The sequence below is a fragment of the Anabrus simplex genome, chromosome 5 (genome assembly GCF_040414725.1).
Source record: "Anabrus simplex isolate iqAnaSimp1 chromosome 5, ASM4041472v1, whole genome shotgun sequence".
In the NCBI taxonomy this organism is placed as follows: Eukaryota; Metazoa; Arthropoda; class Insecta; order Orthoptera; family Tettigoniidae; genus Anabrus; species Anabrus simplex.
Window position 1 is genome coordinate 192,986,341 of NC_090269.1, and position 25,817 is coordinate 193,012,157.

Below are 25,817 nucleotides of genomic sequence, written 5' to 3' on the forward strand. Positions count from 1 at the left end.
CCTATGCAGTGCAGTTGCCCCCTTACAGTCCTGGTGGAAATGAGTTCCTGACTCTCAACGTTGAACTGGACGGTGATCTCACTCACAGTAGCACGTTGAGCGCCCAGTATGTTTCTGCAGAAGCAATTTGATGTCTGTTCGTTAAACAGCTGTGGTCTTCCTGTGAGGCAGTTTATGCCGGCGGTAACATCCTTTCTGCGATATTGAAGATCCACCCTTGATACTGTTAACCTCAAAAACCCGAATTCGCGTGTAATCTCCTCAGTGCTATGACCCATACACCGTGCGCTGATGATCATTCCACGTTCAAAGTCGATAAACTCACAACATGTTGCCATCTTCACAACACTGGTGTCTGTGACAGACTGCTCAGCTACACCACAGCTAGCCACAATGTTCAGGGGTCATACACAGCACATTTCCCATGACTTTTGGCCACTCAGTGTACTAACAGCCATAATAATCACTAGAGACCAGATCAAATACTTTAAAATGACAATACCGGACAGCTTGCTGTTTTCAGCGAGAAAGTCGATAGTGCTGCTACCTATATGGCTTGATGTGACCAACTCTTCAATAACATATTGCCACCTGTATGATTCTTGGCGCACTGCCGTGTTGTTTATAATGTATCAGTGTTTGTCACTGAATAATCTTACAGTGCAGTTATATTCCAAGAAGAGTGTTATGCGCTGAACAAATTATCCAGCAAGATAATGGGCATGGGAACTGATAAGGACCACAAGTATTAAAAAGTAATGACCTCGCATCTGTGTTGAGGTTACATTCAATGCCCCTTATATTAAGAATATCAATCAGATATTCTACTGAAATGTCAGTGGGACGTAAAACCAATAATATTAACAAATTTGGAACTCTAGTATATTCAAACTTGAGGGTCCACATTGTTAAACAGTACCATTCATTTCACAATCGAAAACTTGTGGGCCTGTAGCGTAATGGTTATCGCAGTATTCTTGAAATTGAAAACTGAAGGCCATGAGTTTCAAATCCAGTCACCTTTTTTGTAACAAAATAATAATAATAATTTTATTTACGTCCCACTAAGTACTTTTACGGTTTTCGGAGACACTGAGGTGTCGGAATATAGTCCCGCAGGAATTATTTTACGTCCCAGTAAATCTACCTACACTAGACTGACGTATTTGAGCACCTTCAAATACCACCAGACTGAGCCAGGATCGAACCTACCAAATTTAGATCAAAAGGCAATTGCATCAACCGTCTGAGCCACTCAGCCCGGCATAAGAAAATTATTTCAGTATATTATTGTCATAGGCTTGAGCAACAGTCCAACTAATGTAATACGGGTGTATGGTAATTCTTCATGCATAAATTTGTGAAAGAGACTTTAAGAAATTCTGAACACTTCTTCCTTGTCAGGAATATCGCAGTTCATTCACGTAACCCCAGTATGTATTATATATATATATTATGTATTTCTGTCTTCAGAGGTAAAACAGAACGTTCAAAGTACAGCAAAAGCGAGATAGCAGCGTGAGGTGAGTTCCCCTGTAGAGTTCGGGACGATCGGCCGTACCGAAGAAGTAAAAGAAGAAGAAGTAAAAATAATGGACCAAAACTCCTGTTCCTTAAGTACAGTCCCAAAATCTTAATAAGTCATGGATATTGTTAAGTTATCTGCCCCCTCTGGTGCTTTGGCTGAATGGTTAGCGCTTCGTGCCCCCCCCCCTTTATGATATCTTCATTCTTTGGAGTGTTCGACCTCTTCCATTTCCCTTCTGATTAGTGTTAACAGAGGATGGCTAGCCAGTTGTACTTCCTCTTAAAATAATCACCACCACGGAGTGGTCAGCGTACTGGCCTTCGGTTCAGAGAGCCCTGGTACGATTCCCGGCTGAGTCGGAGATTTTAATCGCATCTGTTAATTCCTGTAGATCAAGGGCTACGGGTCTGTGTTCATATCCATATGCATCTTCAAGTATATACAACACATCATACGAAAAACAACCACAGAAACACGCAATAGTAATTATATTCCTTCACGTATGATTGCTGTTAGGAAAGGCATCCGACCGGAAAACTAGGCTAAGTCCATACAAAATCCTGCTCTAGGTAATTGAAAAAGGGCTATAAAGATGAGAAGAGAAGAGAAGAGAAGAGAAGAGAAGAGAAGAGAAGAGAAGAGAAGAGAAGAGAAGAGAAGAGAAGAGAAGAGAAGAGAAGAGAAGAGAAGAGAAGAGAAGAGAAGAGAGTAGTTGTTAAATATTTCCCCCAGAGGCTGGGTGGATCCTCAAACAAAATCTGCGTTATAATTTTTAAGACATAGCGAAAGGCACGGCTAACATAATGCTCGTTAGGAGGTTTATGAAGGAGGCATTTCATATTTTAAAATTTCATTCTTAATTATTATGATTATCCATTTATGTTAACAAAAATATTTCCAATGAGTGTAGTGCGTTACTCTCAACTGTAGCATAGACAAGTGTGCAGTTCACACCAACACGCTAGATGCCACCACCGTCGCTGTTCGCACTCCAATGCTGTTGAGATAGAGTTGTTCGGTATTGGTGTATTAAAGTATTTGACCAGATTTCAAAGTGAACATTTTTCATCAATAAAGGGAAAATCATAGGCAAGAAGTGTATGGTGCTTTCCCTCAATAGAGTGCTATTTTAATTGAAAACACACTTCAGCACATTCATGGATACACATGGCACACACCATCTTACATTTATCACTTCACACCATACAGAAAGTGTTGCATTTGATAATATTAACCCTGTTTAAACGTCAAGATTCTGCTTTTTGAATGCCGAATTCCTTTATAAAAAGAAAATAACCACTCAACATCAACTGAAACCATCCTTTTTTATTCTGAACTCTAAATGTTATTAGTTTTTTAATGTCTGGATTCCTAAACATTGCTTCAGTTTGTCTTTAGTAAATCCATCCAACATGCTGTTCACTTCTTTAATTACACTCCACTCCAGAGGATATAGGCCTACTGTCTGAAGATCTGCAGATAATTGATGGATACTTTAGGAAATGGAGACTTCAGCCAAGTCCTTCGAAGACAGAAGTAGCCACATTACATCTCAACAACTTAGAGGCTAATTATCAACCTACGATATGGTTCAGGAATCAACTTTTGAAATACAATAGTATACATTAGACTGATAACTGACATATCGTAGACGAATAGAAAAAACAGCTGTCAAACTTAAGACCCGGAATAACCTGCTCAGCAAGTTGGCTGGAACTTCATGTGGAGCTGACGCCAATACTTTGTGAACTACCGCCTTGGCCATGGTGTACTCTGCAGCTGAGTACTGTTCCGGAATGTGGTTAAATACCTCTCACTGCAACCTAATTGATATCTAACTTTGCCAGGCAGTGCGTATTTTATCTGGCACGCTGTACTTCAACTCCAGTGCAGTGGTTGCCTGTCCTTTGTAATATTTCTCCCCCTCATCTAAGGAGACAACAAGCACTTACTGGCTTATGGTTCAGAATAGTGAAGAATGAACCCCATCCTATACATCAAGATATAAAGCAGCACGCTACAACTAGGCTGAAATAAAGAAAACCAGCGTGGAAGTCAGCTTTGAACCTGTCTTGTCCTCAGTTCAATTCCAGGAATGCGCGGAGAGAGAAGAGCGGAGGATGTCTTCTCCCTGTGGCTTATATGACATAAAACAGCAAATAACTGGCTGGCTTCAGTTTTCCCTGTGCTGCTGGTCAACCCAGAACAGGATCTGATGTTGTGTTGGTAGGACTGGCACAGCCTTCATCTATGCTATCACCAATTTGTATATTTTGATTGTCATGTACACATCATACTCTAATAATAATACTGGGTCTTCGTGGACAAGGTCTCCTCTTCAGGCCTCAGGATGGTACCTGGCAGAAATTTGAAGGAGTTCATTGCATACAGTTCCGTTTCCAAATTTTGATTCCTCAATAATAAATTTTATGAACCTGGGATACATGGTACTGTGCATAAAACTTACTTCAGCATATCCCAGTAATTTCTGGGGTTGCTGGAGCTTCATAGGCTCATTTTGGTTTTGGCTGGGGGTTTAAGGCCGGATTCCCATCCTGATGTCATGTGATTTTTGAGATGAAAATCTTCACCTAGAATTGACCGGGATTCAAACCTCAGTGTTCCAGGTAGGGAGCCAGCAGCTAAGCCATTGAGCTAATCACGCCTCCCAGTTGCAGAACTAAATAGATATTATATATAAACATGAAGCTATCTCATGAAGATCTATTGATAATAGAATTGTTGTGAGTTACGATCATTTTCAGTTATTAGTTTAAGTAAATCGTTGAGGGAAGGTCTTTTTCAAATTTTCTTTATTACCTGTTTCAAGATTCAATACTTTTTATTAGTCTGAAGATATTGTTCACCTTTTTTTGCATTTATTTTAATTCTATTTGATATGAACATCTCATATTTCTTTTGGCAGGGTCCCAAGGGTATCTGCTGCTGCTGATAAGGATGGTATTCACCAAGACATTTCAATGACATCAGACATTACAAAGACTCAATCTGTAGTATTGGATTTGAGTGAGGCATTATTCCAGATCTACTTGCAGAACGTAGAATTTGATCTAGATGAGAAAAAACTAGTGAACAAGAAGTTTCAATTGCAGTGGACATTTTATAATCATGATACCTCATTTAGCCCTTGGTTTTCTGGAAAAAAGTCCAACTTGGATCACTCTACTCTCTACAAAGTGGACATCAACTCTAATTTCATGGAATATTTATTCAGAGTGAGTTCCACCATTATACTTTCTTCTTCTCTTTATTGAAATAATAAGGGTTAGGAGTGGAAAGAGGCAAAATAGTGAATGTCTGAAAGGAAACATTCCTCTGTTAATCTGCACTACCTTTCCTTGTGGACATGACATATCCATGTAATTTTAAATGACAGTATTGATTACTATTGTAAACTTAACTGTGCGCTATCATGTGAATTTGTTCTAGGTCTTATTCATTGTGTACTTCCTACCACATCTTTTCATTTAATTTGTCTTGTAAAAACCAGACATTATTACTGGTGAGAATGAACTGCACAATGTGTGCAGGGGTCCAGAACTTGTCCCTCCAAGCCACATACATTTCAGTAGTAGGAGTCAGTACTAGATTGCAGCACTAATGACAACATGATTAGCTGGAAGCATTTCAAAGACAAGCAGAGCGACTAATCAACAAAGCAGCTAACTAAGCTTTGAAATCATCATCTCCATCTACACAGGAATATGAACTTTACTTTCCTCTGGAAATCTCTTGCTAATCAATTTGACTCTTCCTCTTTCACCATTTCCAGTTTGTGCACTGTGTACACAAGGGGCTACTCTACTCCTTTAACAGGATTTTACCATTCGTCTAACTTGGCTTTCAACTTCCAGCTGAAATAAAACAACTGCCTCTATGTTAGTTATGCAGAAAAATTAAGACTATGAAGTGACAAAACTGATGAAGTGTAATAGAATATGTATTAGCATAAGAACTCAGGCTTTCACAGCCCATCACAATGAATATAGAAGAATTTTTTCTGGCCTGTTGGCTGAGGTTCTATTCTTATTTCATAGTGTCTCATGATGGCACAGTCATATTGGAAGAGAAAATATTTTGTGTTGTGAAAATGAGGTTACTTTTTATTTTCAGGCGTGTGATTCAAATTGAAGACCTTGCTGTATTTTCCGTACCAGAGTGCAAGCTGCTGCCTGCTGCTATGTTTCAGAGGAGGGAAGTGAGGGAGGGGAAGTGGGATGTATGATAGGCAGAGTCATAGATAATGTTCAGTGCAAATGCACAAGTTCCTCATTAGTTTCGCACAGTCGCTTCCTAGGCCCAGTAGACAGCGTAATTTTTTTTTTTCTCTGCACACAATGGCTACTGAGTTTGTGGCAGAAATAGGTGAGAATGACTCTGTTTCGGTACACCAACGATGAAATGGCTGATATGCATCTAGCCTATGTGGTAGCAAGTGGCAATGGGAAAGAATATGCTCACATTTATGGCATCCGGCACCCGGCCAACCTCATCAGTCAACCTTGTTGTCCATTGGACAGGCAACTGCATGCCTCAGATCTTCGACACTGGCAGTGTGCCATCAGTACAGAACCCAGAGTTTAAAGAGGTTGCTTTAGAAGAAATAAACAATAATCCATCAACTTGGACGAGGTCTGCCACAAGGAATGTTATTGCTTCTCATATGACAGCGTGGAGGGTACAGAAAGACCAACAATTGTTGCACCCTTATTGATAACAGTTCATGCAAGAACTAACACAACTGGGATTACCCACAACTCCTAACCTTTGCAAGGTGGGTCTTAAATAATTGCAGGAATATTCAAACAGTTTTTTCAAGTATGAAGTTACATTTACAAGAGAATGCGTGGCTAACTCCAGACATCAGCATTTTTGGGCAGAAGTTAACCCTCATAACAGTAGTGCGCACATTTCAATAGAAGATGGTTTTCTGTGGTTTACCATTTTTGCACCAGGCAAATGCTGGGGCTGTACCTTAATTAAGACCATGGCTGCTACCTTCCAAATCTAGCCCTTTCCCATCATCAGAAACCTTCAATGTGTTAGTGAGGCATTAAACGACTAGCAAGAAAAAACATTTAATCATCGGTTTAGTGTTTTGGCTGGTGACTATTTACTTGGGCCGTATGATCTTCCTTCTCATCTGAACAGTGAGGAATACTACCGTTTCTTGGAAGATTCACTGCCTGGATTATTAAAAGAAGTTCCTCTGGATATTTAGCAGTGCGTATGACTGTATCATAATGGCGCTCCGCCGCATTTCACTCCCCGTGTCGCGCAGCCCTTAAATTATCTATCCAGGGAGATGGGTAGGCCGTGATGGGCCAGTTAAATGGCCTCTGCAGTCGGTCCAATTTAACTCCCATGGATTTTTTCTTTGTGCAGTTACATGAAGACTTTAGTGTATGTAAACCCCATAGAAAAAGAAGATGAACTTGTACCAAGATCCAGGCAGATTTTCAGGTTGTTCTTGACACATCACACATCCTGAACAGAATTCAAAGGTCACTACTCTGCTACTGTGAACTGTGCGTCGAAGTAGAAGGGGGGTATATTGAACATTTGCTGGGAGTATTGCTTCTTTCAAGCAGCATTTCATTCCATTACAGTGTGAGTAAAGGAACACTCGATTGTGGTGCGGCAGCATTGCATCTTCACGCATGTTAAAAATAATGAAGTTATTCAGACCAACAGTCGAGAGGAGAAACGACTGGGTGCATACCTTGACTGGCAAATGTGTCTTAATTACTGTGTGTTCGTGTACCGTATGTGTATTGTCCTCGAATTATATCGAAAACTTGCCCTAGCTAGTCAGTCAGGAGCCATGAGCAATCATATTCCCGATAGTTAAATATGGGAACAGAATAAGAGTTATGTATGAGTCCAAATTCAACAAGTAACTGTGACATACCATGGAATTTCAAAGATAGGTAATCTGGTAAAATAAAAACTACCATGAAATGAAGCCTGAATTTATTGACAAAAAAATTAAACTGAGACTTGGCAATATGGCCACAAATAAATAACAAATAAATTAAAAGTTCTGAAATCTTCTTGTCAATTAATACCAAATAAATTACAAAATTATATTTGTTCAAGATCTGGCCTCCATAACCACTTTATCAAATTCTGAAACAAATACCGAATGAAACAACTTAGTTCCAGATCGATTCTTGTCCAAAAATAAACAAATATCCTATAAATATCTCATTTTTTCACTCTTGAATGCTTCAGTTAAAATCATAAATGAATGTTAATATCTTTCTTTAACATAAATTTTTTCTGAATAATCATACTTGATAATCCTTATACAGTAATTAATTACAGTATGACTGTGTCTTTTATAATACATTCCATTCTCAAAATTTTCATCACACAATTTTCTTAAGCTGGAACCTATTTCCAATCTATCATAAATGAAATAAATTTAAGTTCTGAATTGAGTGAATCTGTTGCTTTACTGACTGCAACAATATTTGATGATGATTAAGAATATTTGAGAGGATCTAATAAAATTTTACTGACCAAGTTTGACTAGGCTATAAAGTTTTACAAAAAATGTACAATGTTATTTTACGACATTATACATGTATTTTCTCAACTGAAATGACTAAGTGTCAATCTTGTCTACTCCAAGATCAAACGTATAAGCTCAAAATATCAATTTCTGAAGGAAATTCCTGTTCAATGGTGATCTACCCTACGGACATGGGTATATTCAACAAAATGACCATAAGGTAAATACAACATTGCACAAAATAATCTTCAGAATGCAATAAACTATCTACAAAATCAATAATCTACAGGTAATATCCCACTAAAACAATAAGATACATGTATATTACACTTGAAATTTATTTACATGTCTAAATCAGGAATTAGTATTGTTACAGGGATTTATCATGGACCGTAGGGGTAAGGAAGCTCATGGGTTGAATGGCTGGAACAGGGTCCACTTAGAGTAAAAATTATTCTAACCAAAATGGGAAATTTTATTTCTTTCCTCTCTTAAAATTCTAAATAGAGTAGTTTAATGATTTAACAAGAACCAGAAAAAATAAAAGAGTTGAAAAATTACTTGAGAATAGTAGCATACAACAAAGAGCTCATCAGCTCCAACACTACAGCAGACTTCGAAGTCCTTATTCAGGTACAGTTCAATGGGAAGAAACTCCCATTTATTAACCTACATATTGAAGAGCATAATTGCTCCTAACAGGCACAGCATTATAGAGTCTGAGTTCTTTTATGTAAAGGCTGGCCTAAATAAAGCGATACGTTGCTGCTACCTTTTCAATTACCCTGGTAACCGGTTTGGTGACACCATTTCATAGTGTTCATAAAACATGGTGGGCTTGATCATTTACAAAATTTCAAAAACAGTTGGAGTATTGTTCCACATCATCATCATCATCACCATCATCATTTTACAGTTCCAGTTTCCCAGGTACTGTTGGCGGGCTTCTTCCATTCTGTCTTATTGAGATACATTATGTTGTTAATGACGTCTTCCAGTGTCCTTCCCCGATCTGCAATGTCCATCTTTATGATGTCCATCCAGTGGGGTCTTGGTATTCCCACCATCTGTTTCCCTGCCATACGTCTCTCCAAGTTAATATATGCTGTTCTTATTGGCTCCCTCCTCATTACATGCCCAAACCACTTCAGTCTGAACATGCTGACCCAATCTAACAATGATATAACAATCCCAGCTTCCTTCCTAACCACATCATTCCTCAACTTGTCCAGTTTGTTTTTTTGAATTGTTGACCTAAGGAACCTAAATGTATACATGGTTATCCACAAAGCCATAATGCATATACAGGGGCATATTACCCATTCTGCTAGGCCTTTAGTAGGAAAAGAAAAAAGTTATAAGAAATATAGGCCTTTAGCAAAAGGAAGGGAGGCAAAACACCAGCACACCTTAAAGAATATTCAGGAGCAGACAAGAACCTAAGTGGGTTTAAGGCCTAATGAAATAGAGGCTAATCCCATGCTAAAAGGTTGATTGAAAGGGGCACATTAAAGGCCGAGACTAATTTCCAGATTTAGAGGTTGAAAAACTATAGTCACCCAGCTCAAAAATAGAAGGAGAGGGTTCTGAGGATAACCACTCATGCTCCCTGACATTAAGTTATTTTCCAAGTAGGGAATATAAGTTGAAGATTGCACAGAAGATTCTACATTACAACGAAAAATAAGAAGCCTACATAGTACATTTTAAAGAAAACTACTGAAATCTTTCCTGCGCTACACTCGCTGGTACAATCCCATATTTAGGTTTATTCTGTCGTTACCTGGTAGCTCTGGATCTTCTTCAAGCCTGCCACCCCGTGCCTCCTGCCCACTCTAACCTCCATCAAATCACGCACACAATCGCCTGAGCAATATCAGACAAGACGGCCCTAATGTGCCCAACTTAAATAGATCCCCAGGGTAAAGTTCTAGACTATATTAGAATCCAGAGTGCTGATAGGCAAAATTTTCATTCACTAACCAGAGTTCTGATTGATTACAAAACTTTATTACTGGCATGTGATAGGCAGATTATATTAGAGGAGGAACCAGGTGTACAGTTGACAACGTCAGCACTTTAAAGAAAACAATAACAAGTAAAAAGGTTTACCAAATACAACAAATCAAATTTCTGCATAGACTAACAGGGGCTTAGCCAACCGGAGATCACTAGAAAATAGATACCAGAGCTATCTAACCATCGCATAAAAAGGCTTTACAAAGTCTTAAAAGTTCTTAATCACTGTCAGAGATGGCCATAGTGTGAATTTAAAAAGCTGGATAAGGTGGACATGTGGTATTATTATTATTATTATTATTATTATTATTATTATTATTATTATTATTATTATTATCATCACCAAGCTTGATAGCTGCAGTCGCTTAAGTGCAGCCAGTATCCAGTATTCGGGAGATAGGTTTGAACCCCACTGTCGGCAGCTCTGAAAATGATTTTCCGTGGTTTCCCATTTTCACACCAGGAAAATGCTGGGGCTGTACCTTAATTAAGGCCACGGCCGCTTCCTTCCCACTCCTTGCCCCTTCCTGTCCCATTGTCGCCATAAGACCTATCTCTGTCGGTGCGACATAAAACCAAATAGCAAAAAAAATATTATTATTATTATTATTATTATTATTATTATTATTATTATTATTATTATTATTATTATACATTATCATTATAGACTGTTATGCCTTTCAGCGTTCAGTCTGCAAGCCTCTGTGAATTTACTAAACGTCGCCACAATCCTCTATTTGCAAACTAATGCTATGGCCTCATTTAGTTCTACACCACTTATCTTTAAATCATTAGAAACAGTCTAACCATCATCGTCTTGGTCTCCCTCTACTTCTCTCACCCTCCATAGGAGAGTCCATTATTCTCCTAGGTAACCTATCCTCCTCCATTCGCCTCACATGACCCCACCACTGAAGCTGGTTTATGCATACAGCTTCATCCATCAAGTTCAATCCTAAATTAGCCTTTATCTCTTCATTCCAAGTACCCTTCCACCATTGTTCCCACCTGTTTGTACCAGCAATCATTCTCGCTACTTTCATGTCTGTTACTTCTAACTTAAGAATAAGATATCCTGACCCCACCCAGCTTTCACTCCCTTAAAGCTAAGTTGGTCTGAAAACAGAACAATGTAAAGATAGTTTCGTCCAGGAGCTGACTTCCTTCTTGGAGAATATTGCTGATCCTGCGAGCTCACTGCATTAGTTTTACTATACTTTGATTCAATCTCACTTACTATATTACCATCCTGGGAGAACACACAGCCTAAATACTTGAAATTATCTATCTGTTCTAGCTTTGTATCACCAATCTGACATTCAATTCTGTAGAATTTTGTAGCGTTGGTTCGAGACTGCGTGTACACAAATCTATATATATAAAATAAGAGTTTTGTCTGTACATTACTCAGAATTTGAAAAAAAAAATGGTATTAGTGTATCGATCATGTCCACAGTAACAAGGAAATGCACTTTTTACTTGTCTGTCTGTCTGTCTGTCTGTCTGTCTGTCTGTCTGTCTGTCTGTCTGTCTGTCTGTACCACGCATCACGAGAAAACGGTTGAAGAGAATTTAATGAAAATCGGTATGTGAAGTCGGCGGATAAGCCACTACAATCTAGGCTATAAATCATTTTATTCTCGCTGAGTGAAATGGTAGTTTAGGGGAAGGCCTAAAATTCAATTCTGAAATATTTACTTTATTAGTGGTTCTATCGATAAATACTACATAACTAAAGTTATATAGAATTATATTTCTGATCATTTATGTCATACATTGTTACTGTACCGGCTACAATAACACAGATATTCATGAATTGTATTTTAGTTGCCAAGTCCATATCAACACCGAGTCACGAGTAAATGGGTTAACAGAATTTAATGAAAATCAGTATATTGAGTTGAGGAATAAGAAACTACAGTCTAAGCTATAAACAGTTTTATTCACCCTGGTTGAAATTGTAGTTTAGGGGAAAGTGCCTAAATTTAATTTTTAAATACCTATGTTATTGGTCCTATCGAATAGTAGTATATAACAAAAGTTGAGAATACAAATTCCGATCATTTATGTTTCATTCAGTTTTACTGCACCGACTATGGTAAGAGTGGTATTTCAGAGTCTGAAGGAAACTAAATGTGAAGGCCTACATTGATCAACAATAACATTACATTGACCATTGTTTGTTGTGATGTTCTTTGTCTGTTATGCTGCCGCTCAGCTCCGATAGATGGGATTACTGCTGCTTACTGAATTATTATTATTAGCGTATGGCAAGGAAATTATATACATAATATACAATCTATACACAATAACAAAAAAACATTGATTCACTTCAGGCATTAGTGTTATCTCTTATATCTGAATGTCCAACTAATCAATCCACTGTAGTGCTTCCACTGTTGGAGAGAGGAAGTCTTCCAAACTACCTGGATAAGCCCGTAGTTGACACTCGCTTACAATGTGGGGAATAGTCTGGCGAGGGGCTCCACAGTCGCATTCTGGAGATGGTACAAAGTTCCACTTGTAGAGAGAATCCCTGCACCTTCCATGACCTGTCCTGATCCTGTTCAGTCTGGACCAAGTTGCACGTGGCAGTTGGGATCCATTTACAATATTTTCCCCTCTGAAGATGTTATGCAGGGGCACGTCAGGAGAGTTATTCCAGTGGCCTTTCCACTCCTCCAAAGCATTGAAGTTGGTGGACGTCTGTAGAGCAGCATCACAGAGGGGTGGATGTCGTGATTTCAGTCTTTTGAGACTAAGAGCTGATATGTCATTTAGAACAGGTAGCAGAGGATTCTTGCAGATCTTATTGTACTCTCGAACAAGAGCTCTGGATCTTCGTAAGTCAGGTGGCGTTATTCCTGACAACAGTGGGAGTCAGTGAACTGGAGTTGATCTGATGGTGCCAGATATAAAACGCATGCTGGTATTCAATTATGGGTCAATATACTTTGTATACGGACTATTAATCCACATTGGAGCACAGTAGTCAGCAGCAGAGAAAACCAGTGCTAAGGCTGAAGAGCGTAGGATGTTTGCAGTAGATCCCCAAGTAGTACCAGTTGGCTTCTGAATAATATTGTTTCGGGTTTTCAATTTCTTCGACAAGTTCAAAAGATGTTTGAATGATAAAGTCCGGTCCAAGGTAACACCGAGATATTTTGGATACCTATTGTGATTAAGTACTCGATTGGAGAAGGTAATATTTAGTTTTAAGTTAGCGAGCCGGTTGCTCAAATGGAAGCAAGAAACCTCCGTTTTGGCTGTACTGGGTCTGAGTCTCCATTTCCTGAAATATTCTGCCAATGTGGATAAGTCCTGAGTCAAAATGTCTTCAGTTTTCTCAAAGATCTTGTGTTGTGTAGCCAGGGTTAAGTCATCAGCATAGCAGAACTTCCTGGATACTGTTTCTGGAAGATCAGAGACGTACAGATTAAACAGTAGTGGCGATATAACTGATCCTTGGGGCAAACCATTATGCAGTTTTCTCACTGAACTTTTCTTTTCACCTAAACAGACCTGGAATTTCCTGTCGCTGATCATGTTGTTGATAAGCTGTGCAATCGTTCTGCAGGGTATAGCTCTGAGTAATTTATAAATCAATCCTTCCCTCCAAACGAATCAATCCTTCCCTCTAAATGCTTACTGAATATAACAGCCTGACTGGATATTGGCGGGAAATAGCTGGGGAGTTAGATAACTTTCTTCTTCAGCATGACATTCTTCTGCTTCATACATTTTCCGATACTGCTGGTACGTAACACATTGGTTCATCGTAGTATTCCAGCTATTCCATCCCTACTCTGATGCGCTGTTTTGAATGAGCAGTATGCACACTTAAGGCAGAGGCTCAGTAGTAGTAGTATGACCTGGTCTAGAATTACAATTTAGGCCTATTCCAAATTGTAGCACCACAATTCACTAAATAACTCAAAATTCAACCCTGAAAAGAGCCGTTTCTTAAGAAGAGCTTCTTCCTCTTCACTTTTTATAAATTCTACATTCATTTTATTCCAAATTAGCAGCAAAGAGTGGATTTCTTCTCGGGCTTGGAGGAAAAATTTGCCTCCTGATCACATATATTTTTTCCTGCCGTCAGTATAGTGAATTGACATTTTCCGACTCATCGGGTATTCCTAGGAAACAGATTAGTAAAAGGGCCCTGGGACTCTCCACTATTCGAAACCCCTCCCGAAAAGAGACGAAGAGTGTTCACGGACCACAGCTGTCTACGGCCTGATTATTCCAGCACTGGAACTTTGGACTGTTATATCGGCAGCGTAGTACTGTTCGTTAAAAGTGAGAAAATGTGTAGTTTTTCATTTGATCAAGTGTTTCATATGAAAGCACTGCTTTTACTCGCACCATTTCTACTGACGTCATTGTAATGACCTATGTTCATTTTTGTTGGAAAAAACACTAAGACAGTCTTTCTGAGGATGTAAACAGGCAGGTGTAGAGTGAGTGTCTGCCATTATAATGAAATTCCCCAACCTGATTGTGACTAATGGTAGGCAAGCGGGCCTACCATTACAATGAAAATTCCATAACCCAGTCTTCATATGGGAAAAGACATTTGGTGAATTCCCCGCCGTGTTTCTAGGATAATGTTAAGAGCTATGAAATTTAATACAGTCTTGCTCACAACGTGTATATTACCTAACCTAGAATTCTGTATTCAATGTAGAACTCCGTTGCAAAGCACGGGTACATCAGCTAGTAAATAATAAAAATAAGTAGAATAATAAGAATAACAATAACAATAAACGATGCTGATAATAATTGACACTTAATGAGGATTTGGACATAGTAAACGACACAGTGGCGGAGATTTCAAATCAAAACTTTAGAGACATGACGGTTAGCTTCTAAATACACAAAATTAAATCGTACGCTTAGGAACTTATAGGCCTGATAATAACAACTAAGAAAGGATTGTGGAAGGTGCAGGATCCCTATGAGGTCCATGAGAAGGTATGGCATTATGGGGGAGAAAAGACTTACAAGAATCACTCTCTAGCACAACTATATTAAAAATAACAAATGAAAAATTACAAGAAACAATGTTAAATGACAGAGCAGCTGATACTTAACACATTTGACAAACGGATACAATTACGAACCCAAAAACACAAATGAATGGACTGTTGATTTTAAGAAGCAGGTGAAAGACTTGAAATTACAAACAGCGGGAATCTAGGTCAAACTCAGACGCGTTGAATTTAAAACTTTGAAAATAACATTAAGCAAGAAAATACCGAAATGCAAAGGAATTAAATTAAATCAAACAAAATCAGAAAACATTGAAAATAACATGAAAATAGCACTTACCACGGAAAGCTGGAGCTGCACTCGAGGACGGTCAGATGGAAATGATGCCGTGCACACCCATCATTTTCCCGAAGCCGGCAAAAGGCCGGAAATGGCCCGATCACAACCGACCAATAATATCAAATTCCAATGGATTCCCATTCCTTTTTGCCAATTGGAACGCCTGTACTTTTGGCCAATCCAATTGTATGACCATATATGGTTATAAGATAAGATTACTATTACAACACCAAAAATTACATCATTGGAAACCGCACGTGCGGTACAGGATGTTTCACAACTAAAGCACCTTTACATTTTCAAATGTTACCAAATTACATCTTGATATACAAATCACATTACAAACATCAAATCAACTGGTCAAGTTACATAAAATTTGAATACAACAATCACTTCAAAATACTTTTAAATCTTGCAATGTTCACATTGTTCAATATATTTTGTTCCAGTTACATAAAAAATATTCCAGCAGAGTCCAGAGTTCTTATTTCTTCATTTCTCAATATACAAAATATTACAAACAAAAATGAAATCCTTCAGACACGTTAAATTAAAAAAGACTTTAAAAATTACATTTCCAAACTCAATAATTACTTCTTGCAACACACAATGCTTAGTTCCAGCTCTCCGTCCCACCACATATTACAAATTTCTTACATACTGACATCAATTTAGTCTTCGAAAGGCTAATTTTCATACCATACTCATTGCACCTATGGCACCTATTGCCATTTCATCCCTGCCTTCCGACTGTACTTCACCATTTCAGGTCTAATTTCATCTATTCCTTCTGCTTTGTGACAGTGAAGTTTATTTACCATCCTTTCCACTTCCTCAAGCATAATTTCACATCATTTTCCTCCTTTCCATGAGCTTGGCTGTTCGCAACACCACCAGAATGATTTCCTTTTACGTTGAGAAGATGTTCAAAATATTCCCTCCACCTCTCCAACGATTCCCTGGGATCTATATTAGACTGCAGGCTTTCAGCACAATCTGCCATTAAGACTAAGTCGTCAGCATAGGCCAGACTGCTTACTGCATTTCCACCTAACTGAATCCCTCCCTTCCATTTTATACCTTTCAGCAGATGATCCATGTAAACTACGAACAGCAGTGGTGAAAGATTACAGCCTTGTCTAACCCCTGTAAGTACCCTGAACCAAGAACTCATTCTACCATCAATTCTCACTGAAGCACAATTGTCAACATAAATGCCTTTGATTGATTTTAATAATCATCTTTTACCTCGGTACCCTGTCATATGCTTTCTCTAGATCTACTAAACATAAACACAACTGCCTATTCGTCTCGTAGCATTTTTCAATTACCTGGCGCATACTGAAAATCTGATCCCGACAGCCCCTCTGTGATCTGAAACCACACTGGTTTTCATCCAACTTCCTCTCAACGACTGATCGCACCCACCCTTCCAAGATGCCAGTGAATACTTTGCCCGGTACACTAATCAATGAGATACCTCGATAGTTGTTGCAATCCTTCCTGTTCCCTTGCTTATAGATAGGTGCAATTACTGGTTTTGTCCAATCTGAAGGTATCTTACCAATGCTCCATGCTAATCTTATAATTCTATGAAGCCATTTCATCCCTGCCTTCCGACTGTACTTCACCATTCCAGGTCTAATTTCATCTATTCCTTCTGCTTTGTGACAGTGAAGTTTATTTACCATCCTTTCCACTTCGTCAAGCATAATTTCACCATCATTTTCCTCCTCCCCATGAGCTTGGCTGTTCGCAACACCACCAGAATGATTTCCTTTTATGTTGAGAAGATGTTCAAAATATTCCCTCCACCTCTCCAGTGATTCCCTAGGATCTATTATGAGTTCACCTGAATTACTCAAAACACTGTTAATTTCATTTCTCCCTCCCTTCCTAAGATTCTTTATTACTGTAAAGAAAGGTTTCCCTGCTGCTTGACCTAGACTTTCCAGGTTATTACCAAAATCTTCCCACGACTTCTTTTTGGATTTGTTTTGCTCTGTTTCTTTCACCTACATACAATTCCCTGTCTGCCTCGGCCCTTGTTTGGAGCCATTTCTGATAAGCCTTCTTTTTACGTTTACAAGCTGTTCTCACTTCATCATTCCACCAAGATGTTCGCCTTTGCCCATCTTCACACACAGCTGTTCCTAGGCATTCCTTGCTGTTTCTACTACAGCATCCATGTATGCCACCTATTCTCTTTCTATAGCCTGAACCTGCTTACTGTCTACAGTTCAAAACTTCTCACTAGTCATATCCATATACTTCTGTCTAATTTCCTCGTCCTGGAGATTTTCTACCCTTATCCGTTTACAGACAGATTTCACTTTCTCTATCCTAGGCCTAGAGATACCTAGTTCACTACAGATCAGATAGTGGTCTGTATCATCAAAAAATCCCCAGATAACTCGTACATTCCTAACAGATTTCCTGAATTCGAAGTCGGTTAAGATATAGTCTATTATGGATCTGGTACCCTTAGCCTCCCATGTGTAGTGGTGAATAGCTTTATGCTTGAAGAATGTATTTGTAACTGCTAAACCCATACTAGCACAGAAGTCCAGCAAACACTTCCCATTCCTATTAGCTTCTATATCTTCCCCACATTTACCAATCACCCTTTTGTATCCTTCAGTTCTATTTCCAACTCTCACATTGAATGCGCCCATTAGCACTATTCTATCCTTGCTGTTGACACTGACCATGATGTCACTCATTGCTTCATAAAACTTGTCAGCTTCATCCTCATCTGCACCCTCACATGGTGAATACACTGAGACAATTCTCGTCCTAATTCCTCTGACTTGACAAATCCACCCACGTCATTCACTCATTTATATGCTTAACAGAAATTATGTTGCATGCAATGGTATTCCTGATAAACAGCCCTACCCCATACTCTGCCCTTCCCTTTCTAACACCCGTCAGGTACACTTTATAATCTCCTATCCCTTTCTCGTTATCTCCCCTTACCCGAATATCACTTACTCCTAGCACATCCAAATGCATCCTCTTTGCTGACTCAGCTAGTTCTACTTTCTTTCTTCCATAAGCTTCATTAATATTGATAGCTCCCCATCGAATTCCATTTCGTTTGCCAGGTTGTTTCCAGGGAATCCCTCGCCTGTCAAATGGGAGTGGGACTCCATTACTCCCATAGGTCCGAGGCTTGCTTTAAACGTTCTGAGCTCGGTAAATTCATGTGAAGCAGGTTGCTACCCTACTTACACATAGTCTGATGATGCTTGTTGTTTAAAGAGGCCTAACATTGAAGGTCATCGGCCCTACACATAGTCTAAGTGAGGATCTCTCCTCTAATGGGTTATGGACCACCGGTAGATTGTATAATCCTAGCCGCCTGAATACAAGGAGGGCCATGACTCAGAATATGTCCGAGATGCCCACTCCCATTCCATAGCAACTGGTATTCTGACTCTCAGGACCACTTACTAGGCAACTCAGCCATTTCCCATGGTTGATGAACTAGGACGTGACTACAGTAACCCACACAATGAAACATTATTATTATTATTATTATTATTATTATTATTATTATTATTATTATTATTATTATTATTATTATTATTATTATTATTATTATTATTATTATTATTGAGCTACCCGTGGAATGCAGAGGTGATAGAAGGTGCGGGCTGGAATGGGTCTAACTACAAAGCTGAGATATTGATTAAAATTACATTAAAGGTTATATTTTCAAAAATAGCAAAACAATTTTCACATAAAACTTCAGATTTAACAAGTAACAACAAGTCAAATCAGGTACAGTACCAGGAAAGCCAAAATCTAGAGATATTTTAACACTCTGGGCCACAAGCCCCACCTTTTACAATTTCTGAGCCCCTCAGCTCACAACCACATATTTATCAAAGGGCAGAAAACCCCTAATAACCTGGAGTACTTGCTCCCACCTACACTATCAGGCCTCCTAGAGGCACATGTACCAAATACAAGAAAGAGCTGACCCACTCTCAATTTTTCAAGCCTATCAAAGGCCACAACGGACTTTACTATTAACTGCCCGCAAGGCACACTTACAAAGAAACACGGGTATCTTGTACCCAAGCTAATGGGCCGTAGTAGAAATATAATAGGTTAAGTTAATGGCCCGCAACACCAAGTAGAATGGAGGCGTGTACTTGCACTCCTACATGAAATCTTTTAAAACCTAAGAGGCACTAGGCCAATGAAGCAGGGGCTATTCCCAAACTATAGAGGTGACTTGTATACGGAATAAATTTAACACATTAAGGAAGAGTAGAAGATCGGTTACGAAAATGTAGTCACCTCAAATTCAAAATGAAGGGGAGCTTGAGAGGGTAAAGCACTCTCTATCCCCGATTTACAGTTAAAGTTATATGAAAATTTTACATCAAAACGGCACAAGTTACATTTTTTGACAGATAGGTTACATCAAAAAGGTTTCGGACCTTCCCCGAGGGTTAAACTGCTGAGCTAGCAAGAAAACAAAGATGCTATGCGGCCATTACCTTTGTGAAGAGCTGCTGCCGGATGAAAGAGGCGCTTCCCGCCTCCTGCTACACTTCCATACACTAGACTAGATGTTGTTCGAGTGGCCGAGAGACAAGAAAATCAGCAGAATTTATACCCTCGTGGAAGATTTGAGACCTTTCATGAATAATTAAGACACACCCACAGGCGTTTATTGGCTGACTAAAAGTTACACATCAAAATTGGAGAAGAAAGACACGATTGGTCAAAAAAATTAATCACAGAAATTTATGATTGGCTAAATTCAGAACTGGCGGAAAGAAAAGATTAATAATGCCAACCCACAAATGAAGGAACGAAATTTAGTAATGAGAAAACTTATGAATACAAAATTTCTTCAAATAAAGTTCTGTTACTTCGCAACCAGGGTGCATGGTCATAGTTTTTGGTAGAGACATCTATAAGAGAATGTCCACACTTCTTGATCAATAGAAAACAAAACAAGTTGAACTCCACACAGTACTGACAACTTCGTAATCACAAAATTTATGTTTGTGACATCTTCTGAGAAAACTTATGAGTTGGAACAGTTGTTAAAGTTCAGAGTTTCTCCTGTAGAGGAGTACTTTAAGGCGGAAAATTCAAATGTGCAGCGTAGAAGTGTACCAGCCGGTACAATTATTATTATTATTATTGTTATTTTTTTTTTTTTTTTTTTTTTTTTTTTTACGGAGTTACCCATAGAAGGCAGAGGTGAAAGAAGGTGCGGACGGGAATGGGTCTAACTACAAAGCTGAGATATTGATTAAAATTGCATTAAAGGTTATATTTTCAAAAATAGCAAAACAATTTTCACATAAAACTTCAGATTTTAACAAGTAACAACAAGTCAAATCAGGTACAGTACCAGGAAAGCCAAAATCTAGAGATATTTTAACACTCTGGGCCACAAGCCCCACCTTTTACAATTTCTGAGCTCTCAGCTCACAACCACATATTTATCAAAGGGCTGAAAATCCCTAATAACCTGGAGTACTTGCTCCCACCTAGCACTGTCAGGCCTCCTAGAGGCACATGTACCAAATACAAGAAAGAGCTGACCCGCTCTCAATTTTTCAAGCCTATCAAAGGCCACAACGGACTTTACTATTAACTGCCCTCAAGGCACACTTACAAAGAAACAGGGGTATCTTGTACCCAAGCTAATGGGCCTGGCCCACAACACCAAGTAGAATGGAGGCGTGTACTTGCTCTCCTACATGAAGTCTTTTAAAACCTAAGAGGCACTAGGCCAATGAAGCAGGGGCTATTCCCAAACTATGGAGGTGACTCGTATACAGAGTAAATTTAACACATTAAGGAAGAGTAGAAAATCGTTTACAAAAACATAGTCACCTCAAATCAAAATGAAGGGGAGCTCGAGAGGGTAATGCACTCTCTATCCCTGAATTACAGTTGAAGATATATGAAGTTTTACAAAGACAGAAAGAAATTTACATGTTTCAAGAGATAGGTTACATATTAAAGGTTTCGGACCTTTCCCGTGGGTTAAACTGCTGAGCTAGCAAGAAATAAAGTAAATAGCCATTACCTTGTTGAAGAGCTGCTGCCCGAAGGAAGAGGCGCTACCCGCCCCCTGCTACACATCCATACACTAAGCTAGATGTTGTTGAACTGGCCAAGAGCCGTGAAAATCAGCAGTTTTTAAACCCTCAGGGAAGATTCAAGACCTTTCATGAATAAACACACCACACCCTCTTTCTTTATTGGTTGATATCAAAAGGTACACACAAAATCGAAGAAGAAACACATGATTGGTCAAAAAGTAATTACAGAAATTTAGGATTGGCTAAATTCAAATCTGGTGGAAGGAAAAGATAAATACTGCCAACCCACAAAAGAAGGAACGAAATTTAGTAAAGAGAAAACTTAAGAATACAAAATTTCTTCAAATAAAGTTCTTTTACTTTGCACCACGGTGCATGGTCATAGTTTTTGGTAGAGACATCTATAAGAGAATGTCCACACAATATTGACAACTTGGTAATCACAAAAATTTTACTGTAGTGACATCTTCTGAGAAAACTTATGAGTTGGACAGTTGTTAAGTTTGGAGTTTCTCCTGTAGAGGAGTACTTTAAGGTGGAAAATTCAAATGTGCGGCATAGAGGTGTACCTGCCGGTACAATTGTTGTTGTTGTTGTTGTTGTTGTCGTTGTTGTTGTTGTTGTTGTTGTACTGGGAGGTACACCTCTATACCGCACATTTAAATCTTGCACCTTAAAGAACTCCTGTACAGGAGAAACAGTGAACTTGAAACTGGACCAACTTATAAATTTTCTCTGAAGATGGCACCACTAAAATTTGGCATAATTTTATTATTGTGAAGTTTCCAGTACTGTGTGAATTTCAACTTGTTTTTTTGTTTTCCGTTCATCAAGAAGTTTGGACATTCTCTCATAGATGTCACTGCTAGAAAACTATGATTATGCACCCTGGTGCGAAGTGAAAGAACCTTTTTCAAGAAATTTTTTATTCATAAGTTTTTTTCATACTAAATTTTGTTCATTCATCTTTGGGTTGGCAATATTTATCTTTTCTTTCCACCAGTTTTGAATTTAGCCAATCAATAATTTCTGTAATTAATTTTCAACCAATCCTTTATTTCTTCTTCGATATTGAGTGTAAACTTTTCATTCACCAATAAAATTGTGAGGGTGTGGCTGTTTTATTCGTGAAAGGTCTAGAACTTTCCCCGAGGGTTTATAAACTGCAGATTTTTTTGCCTCCTGGCCATTTTTCATCGTCATCTAACTAAGTGTGTGTGTCAAGTAGGGGGCGGGAGGCGCCTCTTTCATCAGGCAGCAGTACTCCTACAAGGTATGGCCACTTAACATCTTCACTTTTGCTAGCTCCGCAGTTTGACCCGAGGGAAAGGTTCAAAACTTTAACTATGTAACCATCTTCCTTAAAATGTAATTCTCCGTTCGGCTCATGTAAAATTTCATAAATCTTTAACGGGATCCGGGGATAGAGAGTGATATACCCTCTCGAGCTTCCCTTCATCTTGGTCTGAGGTACCGCATTTGTTTCTGCAATGTATTAAAGTGATTTCCATCTGCGCTACCTCAGTAGATTGGGATTAGCCCCTGTTCCATTGGCCAAGTGCCCTGTAGATCTGTAAATTTTTGTGGAGCTCAATCTCCAACTCCATTCCTGTTGTACTCGGGCCGTTTATTGAACCTGTTCTTTTTTACTAAGGCCCCATAGGTTGGGTACTAGATACCCCTGTGTAATAAGATTGCTATTTGTAAGTAGTGCCTTGTAAGGCCAGTGATTATTAGGCTTTCACATGGTGTTGCCTTGAGTAGGCTGGGAATACTGAGAGTACGTCAGCTCTTTTCAAGTATTGTAAGAATGCCTCTGGGAGGCTTGATATTGTAAATTGGGAGCAAGTGTTCCATGTATTAGGGGATTTTCTGCCCTTGTGTAAAATTGTAATCTTTTGTTGAACTTAGAGCTCAGGTGATGTAAAGCGAGGAGCTGGAAGCCCTGGTTACTAAACAGTCACTAAAGTTTGGGTTTTCTTGTTTTGTCTAAACTTTGTCATGATACCTGATATGTCATTGTTATCTCACTGAATGAAAAGTTGTTAAAGTTTTGTTGTTTTTCGAAAATACAACCTTTGTTAAAATTTTAAATTAACTTTGACTTTGTAGTTAGACCCATTCATCCCGGCACCTTCTTTTACCTCTGCTGGTCCACGGGTAACCCCGTAACAATTATTATTATTATTATTATTATTATTATTATTATTATTATTATTATTATTATTATTATTATTATTATTATTGATAGTAATGTTTAGCTGGTGGTCTTCATAACTAACCCTCCTTATGTCATCCAGTAGAAACTTGTATTCCTCCCTAATTTCCACAATTCAGTGAATGTGACTGAACCCAGGACTCATCACTTCATATTGTCATATCACAGATATTGAACTGGGGTACAAACTCTGGAAGAAAAATAATTCAATGGGATGTCATCACTATCTACACATGATGCAATAGATGAGAAAAGTTTAAGAACATCAGACTAATATTGACAAGTTTAAAAATATCTCCAAAGACATGGGCAATAATGTACCAATCAGTCATCTTTGATTATTAAATATGAGTGTCAAAACCCTAATCTGGTGTCCCATAATCGCCAAACTTCCACCTTTGTCAGAAAATAAGGCACGATGGCCTAGTCTGGACATTCCATCACAATGACAAAATCAATACCGGCATATAAACAAGTCTAGTGGCACTCTACTCCAAAGCATTTAATCATTTAATTAACCCATTATTTCACTTTCATTCCATTATTATTAATATTGTTACCGGATTTTAGTGGTAGGTAGAGGTGAAAGAAGGTGCGGGCGTGAACGGGTCTCAAACTACGGAATTAAAGTTAAATGTAAAATTTAACAAGGTTATATTTTCTTTCCAAAATTCAGAAATAACAAGAATGGCAGGTATGGAGTAGCAAGGCAACAAAGTACAATTACAATATTTACAGGATTTGGGCTTCGAGCCCTGAAAACACAATTCTTGAGCAACTAGCCCAACTTTACGATATACAAATTTCAACAACGGGGCAGAAGACCCCAATCAAACCCTGGAGCACTTGCTCCAAATTACACAGTAAAGCCTCCTCGAGGCATACAACACTCAGTTTTCAAAAAAAAAAAGAGCCACTCGCTCTCAACTTTAAGCCTCTCCCAGGCCACACCAAACTCCACCTTCAAGCTGTCCTCAATGGACATAAACACAGGGGTAAAATACCCAATCTACTGAGGCCTATTAAGTGAGAAAAGGTTAATTATATGGCCTCTAAAATACCAACTTGAAAGGAGGCTCTCTGCACTCCTAATACACTTTATTTAAAACCTACTTGGCGCTAGGCCGTTAATGCAAGGGCTAATCCCATACTACAGAGGTGACTTCAGAAAAGAACAATTTACATTATATTAACGAAGAATAGGTTGAGAAAAATAAGTTCACCTCAAAACAATATGATTGGGAGCTCGAGAGGGTTAAGCACTCTCTATCCCGATATGCAGTTTAAAAGATGAAATAGATACAAGTTTCTTTACATTTTAAGGAAGGTTACATAATGGAAAAAGCTTCGGACCCGCCCCGAGAGTTAAACTGCTGAGCTAGCAAAGAAAGAAGTTATTAATTGGCCATTACCTTGTTGTTGACCGCTGCCGAAGAAAGAGGCGCTTCCCGCCCCCTGCTATGTACTTTACACACTGAAAGATGGAACAGAAGTGGCGCAGAGACCCAAAAATCAGCAGTTTATATACTCTCGCGGAAGGTTCTAGGCGTTAGGGCAATGAGAACACCCGCCCACAATCACTTTATTGGAGAAAAAAGAGAAACCCCTACACAAGATGAAGAAGAAACACATTATTGGTGGAAAATTAAGTTAAGAAATTCGGGATTTGCTAGATTTAAAACAAGGGGAAAGAAAGGGTTAATATTGCCAACTTAACTAATGACTGAAAGAAATTTAGCAAAGAACAAACTTTTGAAATTACATTTTCTCCAAAAAAAACAGTTCTTTCACTTCCCACCAGGGTGCACTATTGTTGATCTTCAGTAGTGTCCTCTAGAAGAGAAAGTTCACACTTCTTACTTCAAGCAAAACAAAAACACATCAAAAATGACACAGTTCTAAAACTCCAAAATTTCCAGGTAGTGACATCTTCTGAGAAAGTAGAAAATTAATACCGTCAATAAAGTTCAGACTTCCTCCAGCAGAGGAGTTTCAACTGGCGCACATTTTGAATTAGCGGCGTGGAGGTGTACCGCCCGGTACAGACCTCCCTCCCCCCAAAGGTTCCTCCAGGGGTGACACATGAAATTTGTTTGA

General features: G+C 38.7%; 1 protein-coding gene across 1 annotated transcript in view; it reads left to right on the forward strand.

The window, feature by feature from the left end:
• The window catches only part of LOC136874430 (X-linked retinitis pigmentosa GTPase regulator-interacting protein 1), a 1,071,624-nt gene that overhangs the window by 584,629 nt on the left and 461,178 nt on the right, over nucleotides 1–25,817 (forward strand). The window contains exon 14 of the mRNA XM_067148064.2: nucleotides 4,455–4,764. Coding sequence (XP_067004165.2) covers nucleotides 4,455–4,764 — 310 coding nt within the window. The remainder of the gene's footprint in view (nucleotides 1–4,454; nucleotides 4,765–25,817) is intronic.